We start from the raw sequence: 7,408 nt of genomic DNA on the forward strand, positions 1-7,408 counted from the left end.
AATATGAGTGCCTTCTTCCTAAAACAGTTCATTAACCTCCAAGCTGTCACGTGCACAATTATGAGGAAGCACATCCGGAGGAAATAGGGAGTTCATGTTCGTTTCTCCGGCCCTGCACACAAACATGGTGCATTTTGCGTGCAGGGTCGGAGAAGCGAACATTAACCCTGATTTCCTCAGGATGAAGAAAACAGTGAAAACGTCCTGACGCCCCTGTCATTGATCTGCCAATAACATCTTAGCTAATTATTTATATGCAACGTCATCTAGACATCGACCCAACCCCATGAATCTCGAGAACTGGTCACAAAATAGACGGCCTCAATTCGTATACTCGCACCAGCTGACCGGAATCTCCCCATGCAGTCATGCATCCTCCCAAGATCATGAATGATATATCGAACATTTCCTGCTTGTGTGATTATATGCGTGATGGAAAGAACTAACTTATACCAGTCTTCCTGGTTTGTTTACAACATCGTCCCCAGGATTGGCCATGGTGTGCACTTTACACAGTAACCTAGTCCAAAGCAATTGATAGGCCTACATACATTTCAGGGAAATCCCATTTTCGAAAAGAAAGGCGTTATTTTTAGAACGTTACGTTAGACTAGAGGACGTTACGCTTGACTTGAAGTACAGCCATACTGGATGGAAGACAGTTGGAAAAAACGATTTTGTAGTCGTCCGAAATTTTGGGATCGCCATTCTTTCGGACTGTTCACAAAGATTTAATACGCTTCGTGTCGCCGCCGCTGAAGAGGACAAATATATGTGAACATGTACGCATGATTTCATGAGAAGACAAGCACGAGGTATGTACACATGTAAGCGTAGGTCTCTTTTCCAACCGTAGAAGGGCGGCCCGGTTGTTCAGAGCCTGGCGAGTTTAGCGACCGCCACTAAACTTAGCGGAACCCTTGGGGTTCCTCTAATGTGAAGTCCTTGAGGTTCCGCTAATTTAACGGTGACAAAGCGGCAGCTAGGCCTAACATAGTAAACTTGGCGGCACGCTAGCTAAGATAACGGTGGTTTAGCGGCCGCCAAACCTAATAGCGAAGCTCTGAACAACCGGGCCCTAGTGACCAATACATGTAAATTGTCCAGGTACTCTTAACGAGGGTTTCTTTTCTGCAAGTTGCAAGTTGCAAGTTAAAAATGCAAGTTGCAAGTTGAAAATGCAAGTTGCAAGTTGAAAATGCAAGTTGCAAGTTGAAAATGCAAGTTGCAAGTTGAAAATGCAAGTTGCAAGTTGAAAATTCAAGTTGCAAGTTGCGCAAGTTACAAATATATTCTCATAGAAATGACCCAAATATCCATTTGACCCCTATCCCCAAGGTACTAAGAAATTCAGATCTGTTTATACAAGGGTTTAATTCTAGAATGGATACCACAGTATGGTTACATAATGTAAGCATTTAATTGCCAAGATCAAAATAACCCACTGGCCGATATAAACAATTAGAATGTTGTTCATTGACAAGGTTCTTCATCACTCGGTTGAGAAACTGTTTACATAAAAAAACAAACCTTTATTTGTTGTGGGCTTTAGCTGGTTGAACTTTGTGTAGGGATCTTTGTAATTTTGATGAAAATATTTTGTAACTTGCGCAACTTGCAACTTGCATTTCCTACTTGCAACTTGCATTTCGAACTTGCAACTTGCATTTCGAACTTGCAACTTGCATTTCCAACTTGCAACTTGCATTTCCTACTTGCAACTTGCAACTTGCATATTAGCAACACTCATACTTAACACGTACCGTTTATCAATGTTTAATTCAAATTCAAATGAACCTTATTGGTCGCCATATAAAAATGTACTTTACATAGGTACACGACTTATAGAGTATAATAGTATAATATACATACATGATACAGGCAATACTAAAGCTGAACATCAATGAACTAATAAGTAAACTAGCTAAATCAATTGCATCAAATGTGAAAATGTTTATCAAATGTGAAAGTGAGCGTCAGTTCAGTTGAGTCGTCATTATGAACGAATGTATTTCACTTGAATTGTACTTCAATTGAACCCGAGGCGGAGGACCTTGGTTGAGTTACCAAGACACTAGGTTTGGACGAAATTTTAGCTCCACCCTCGAGTGTCTTGGTAACTCAACCAAGGTCCGAAGCCGAGGGTTCAATTTCTATTCTGAAATACCTCAAACTTAAAAAGATAGGCCACGAAAATAACTTGAATATGTACGAATTTGGCAAATTCCATCCATCGCGGGCCCGGAGCGCCGGTAGCGCCGTTGTTTACATTATGTTACGGCAACGTTACAGAAAATGAGACATGTACATTTTGTACAGCGCGCATAGGACGTCCGCATCGGCGCGCTCGAGCAAGTGATGCTAAAATCCGCGCAAATGGGCTATTTGGAGCGTTTTTCTCGGCAAATATGTGTAGTGCTCATTAAAAAACTTAGGGTGGTTGATGCTTCCTTGGCTGATTTGTGTTTGAAGCAGTGTTTTGAGAGCCTCAAACTTCTGAAGTGAGCTGAAATTCCGTACGGGGTGACATGTGCATGGTTTCCACATTTTAGTGCAACCCGAGGGAACTTGGTTGCGTGTCCAAAACACTCCACTCTCAGAACGAGGCTTATGCATTTTCCATTTAAAAGTTGACTTTACGGTACCAAGGTATTTTAGAATCTCAAATCAAAGTTAAAGTCAGAGTGGGACTCGTGAATGAAGCGCAACCGCTGCATTTACAGTGGGACCTTTCTATTAGGGACACTCTGACCAATGGTGTCCTTAATTGAGAGATGTCCTCATTACAGAGGTAAAATTTTATGTATACATTGTAAAAGACCAATTTGGTACCAATGCAGGGTTCGTGATAGAGAGGGTGTCCTTAATAGAGAGGTATCCACTCAGGAAGGTTCCATTGTACTTAAGAGTAATCAGCCCGCTCTGAGGTATTTACGATAAAATATAGGCCGGGTCTATTGGCAAGCCGCTCGCCGAACAGGCATCTTTTTTTGTCAAGTTTGGAGAGCCGCTTGCCAAACAGCACTAAAAAGCCAAAAATACTACCCTCTTTGGCGAGCCGGAGAGGTTACAACATGTTGGCCGATCAGAGAGCAGTGACGTCATATTCGAATTTATATGCGCATATTTAACAATGGCCGACTTCCCGCTCTCGATTCAATTTCTGTTACTAAACTCGGGTTTGGTCAATAATCCATGAAGAAGCATGTACATGTACATGACTGTATGGATTTACAAAAAAAGTCATAAACGTGATTTAACTGATAAGCATGTTAAATGCATTAGTGTGCATTTCTAAAGGCGTTTCACTGTAACTCCAGTGTTGCTGACCGTGTTGCCACGAATGATAATGAGCTCCTGGATGGTTGAATATGCATGAGTTCGGCTCTCCATCTAGGGCAGAAAAAAGGCGCTGTTTGGTGAGCCGGGCTTGCCAAATAGTCACTTCCTAAAATATATCATGGAACTAAAATCAAAAACTCAAAAGTAAGATGAGTTTTTGAGCTCATTCAATCAGAAGTAAAGAATACAATTAGTTCTGTATCTCATCAAGTATGGCCACGGAGCATTTGTACTTCCAGTTCCCATATATTTATGTAGCAAAAGAGGCGGGGGAATCCCAATGACACGTGCGTGCGCTCACTGATATGGTCGATGTGCACGGAATAGCACTGCCTGGCAGCACCTTGAGACAAGCGCTTAGCGTGAACGTCACAACGAAGGCTGGTTCGGCTAAGTCCGGCATTGACCCTTAAGACTCTGCCATCTTGACCCGCAATGTTTGAGATCGCTAAGTCACAGAACTCCGAGATCGAATAGTGATGACGCAAGCGCATGCGAGTCTGTCTGGTCATCTTAATCCGGCCGCAATGTTTTGAGATCTTCAAGTCACTCCTGGATCCAATACGGGTGACGCAAACGCATCAGAGTCAGGTTGGACTCTGGTAGGCTACTCCCTTTAATAACTTATGTCGATTAGATTTCGTCTTTTCAGATTCAACGCCAATCGCTTAACGACCCTGCACCACATCAACATATTGACCAAAATGGCGGTGGAACGTTCCACCTACTTCATCACTTCCGCCGTGCTGCTGGCCTTCTCAGTCGCGTACGTCTTCTCCTACTGGATCAGTTCAAAGCGAAATCGGTACCTGACATCAAACTTCAGCCTAGTTCTGTACATGACACTTCTTCTTTTCATTTGTGTCATTTGCATGCTCCGTTATCTCATCCCACGCCAGACCAGTAGCTGGGAAATACAACAGGAAGCAAGACAATCCACACATGCGCATCGAAAAAACCGAACTGTCATTTCCTGTATTGCGAAATGCGGGTTGGTAATTTTTCTCATAGGTGCCATTATGTTTGACTGTGTTTCCACAATAGGGCTTGTGAGTTGCATGGACGTGTTCCTAGCTGATAACTGTTACCAAAAGGAAAGAATGGTGACTGTAATCAATAAGATAGCAAAAATGCTCTTCATGGGCATCCAGGCCACGTTCCTAATATCTGAGAGCGAGATGTATGTCAAATATGGCCGATCGAACACCAGCCGGAACGTCTATATTGTGAACTCAATTATGAATTTCACGTTCGTGATTTTCAACGCCTTGCAAGAAGTAAAATCGGCCAATAAAGGTGTACATGGCGTGTACTGTGTGAGTCCGTCGTTACTCGCGAATGCCTCGATGGCGGAGAAAGCCAGCTTCCAACATCAGTATGACTGCATCAACGACCGAACCCACATGGACAAAGCGGCAATAAAAATCGGGCCATATCTCTACCCGTTTCATTCTGAATTCTGCACAATGGCGACCACCCTCAATCTCATTCTTTGGAAACTGTTCTCAAATGATAAGTTGAAGAATGACGCAACATCTACAAGGAAATGTCGCAGAAGACGCCGAATAAGATCGCAACGAATTCATCCACATGTCCCTATCATGTCACCGAATTTATCGGAGGCTACCCCTGACGGGGATGATATGACGTCATTAGAGAGGAGGCGTCTGTTAGAAAATGAAGAGACTGCGTTTGAAAATGAAATTGAAGAAAATGACTCGGATTTTGATATCAGTCTAACGACTGATAGAACTTTCGAAAGAATCGCATCATTCGGTCGGGACAACGAAGCGGATTCTCCAGATATTGCGGTATCAACGACCTCGAGACACGATCAAGTGGGCGAATCCGAAGGCTACGGGTCAATGGACGGGAATCACACGAGTACGCGGGGGCCTGCCTCCGATAGCCAGGAAGCCGGGTGTTCATTCCCATGTTGCCGCGATCAGTGTCGGGGATGCCTTGATCCAAGACCGCGGCAAATTTACGGCCCGGACAACGGATGTGGTTTCATTGCATTCGCCAGTCTCGCCCTTCTCTGCGTGGAGACTGTCATGTCTCTGTTGCTACAGTCAAGAGACATGCGGAGGAAGTTGTTTACACCCCTCTACGTCATTAGCACCGCCAAAATGTCTCTCATGCTAATCACGTCCGTCTTCCTAGCAGAGATTAGCCGCAGGAAGCTTCAGACCGGTCCGAAAGTTAAGCAGACTCTGTCGGTCGGATCAATCGTTCTCATCATATCGGCTTTCATCATATTCTTATATCGAGTTATTGAAGGGGTCGCTGCGCTCGACCTTTTGATACTGGCACCGAATTCAACTAAAATGGACGCACGTTTCATTGCCGATCATGAGTTCACCCTCGAGGTACAAAATATCCTCGATTTCTTCAATGCATTGCTCTACATTGCGCAAGCCGCCATTCAGACAAACCTCGTTTTGAGAATCCACTGGATTATGAAACGGAACTGGCCCGATGACGTCATTGCCTCCTCGACCGCAATGCAGTTTACCACATTCCTGATGGCCGCGAACTTCTCCCAGTGGCTCCTCGGGACTGTGGTGGAGATGAAGTACCCCAAGGTAGGTCAGCTTTCATTAATTGGAGTTTTCGTAATCCCCCCTAACTGTAAGTCTCTGATATTACTATTAGGCGGAGTGTTTAACTCAAAGGGCTCCATCGATCACTAAAGCGCCCCGCAAACAAGAAATTTTTAATGCTGCAACCTGCAACAATTATCGTTGCGATAAACGATAAAAAGATAGCTCGTCTGCTTGTGAACTGGTAATCGCTGGGTTTAATCCTAAACGAATCCTAATTGTAAATCACCCGATCACCGATTCTTGTCGCAGGCACACAACACCGGCCAGCGATGACCCGCTCAAACGAGAGTTTTTTTGTTGCATGTGATCATAATCGCATGTTCGCTCGTTTGCGCGGCGGCACTTTTAAAGTGTCCCGAACTTGCTATCACGGTTCCCCCGAAGTATCCCTAAGTTACACTCCGAACGCAGTGTATCGGCCTCGCCCTTGATATCACCGACCTTGACCTTCATCGTGACCTTGACCTTGCTATTTCCTTCTTTCAGGTCAACTTCTCGCAAGTGCTGTACTATAACGGTGCGACCTGGAAGGTAGTAGTCTACGTGTTGTATCCGTTCGTCATTTACTATCGATTCCACTGCACCATGTCATTGGCAAAGCTCATGCTGTGGAGACGGGAAGTCAAGAACGCTGGGCAGCTGGGCACGCGGAGAGAGGACTTCCTCGCAACATTTGCTTATTATTAAATATACGACATTATAGTATGTTTTCTGTGCGCTGGCCTCAAAATTCAACTGCGCCATGTCCCTACTGAGAACATTTCTGAAGGCTAGGACACTGGACGGTAGGCCAGGGCACTCGGAGAGAGGACAAGGGCACTAACGGGACATTTGTTTATCACGGCACTGTAATCTTTATTCTACAACCTGGTGTCACGGTCCCACCACGTCCACTGTACCATGTCCCTGGCTGATTACCTGCTAGGAGAGAGGAATATCAAGAATGCCGCCCATTGTGGCAGAGTACACGAAGAGAGGAGATGGTCGGACCGGCAAGTCTGTTGGGGACAAACTTGGATCAACCTTAGTGTCAAAAACACGGACAAAGAGGAAAAAAGACAATTGTGGATAAGTTTATAGAAAGTATATTACTGATATTCTTGAAATTCAACAAAGATAGCTAAGTGAAACAGCACAAAGAGTTTTGTATAGTGTTCGGTGGAGGCCCAGTTTTTTTAAATCACCAATAGGCGTCTCCACTGTCTCACATACATCAGCACTTATCCAGCCTACCAGTTTCTATGGCGATGTCAACCAGAACCAAGAGGCCTTTTAATGCCAAAAGGTGGCAGCAGTAGTTAGCGGGCCAATGCAATACAGAACCTCTTGTGGGTGAAATTGACACGGGTTTGACATGGGCTGGGAATGTATTGTGTGTCAGATCACTAACGACTACTGCTAGCCCCTAGCCCCTAGCCCCTAGCCCCTAGCCCCTAGCCCTAGCCCCGCAGCCCCGCAGC

General features: G+C 44.7%; 1 protein-coding gene across 1 annotated transcript; it reads left to right on the forward strand.

The window, feature by feature from the left end:
• The first annotated feature begins 645 nt into the window (after positions 1 to 645).
• Positions 646 to 7,010, forward strand: LOC135494852 (uncharacterized). Its single transcript, XM_064783146.1, has 3 exons — positions 646 to 815; positions 3,995 to 5,927; positions 6,435 to 7,010. Exons 2-3 carry the CDS (start codon positions 4,047 to 4,049, stop codon positions 6,633 to 6,635), a joined length of 2,082 nt encoding a protein of 693 aa, XP_064639216.1. The 5' UTR covers positions 646 to 815; positions 3,995 to 4,046; the 3' UTR covers positions 6,636 to 7,010.
• Positions 7,011 to 7,408: the final 398 nt, after the last annotated feature.

This window comes from Lineus longissimus, chromosome 10, assembly GCF_910592395.1.
Source record: "Lineus longissimus chromosome 10, tnLinLong1.2, whole genome shotgun sequence".
Taxonomy (NCBI): Eukaryota; Metazoa; Nemertea; class Pilidiophora; order Heteronemertea; family Lineidae; genus Lineus; species Lineus longissimus.

Bases quoted from the DNA above. Each gene is read 5' to 3' on its own strand.
- LOC135494852 (XM_064783146.1), top strand. From the start codon at position 4,047: ATGGCGGTGGAACGTTCCACCTACTTCATCACTTCCGCCGTGCTGCTG. The intron at 5,928-6,434 runs GTAGGTCAGCTT...TCCTTCTTTCAG, and splicing joins TGGAGATGAAGTACCCCAAG to GTCAACTTCTCGCAAGTGCT.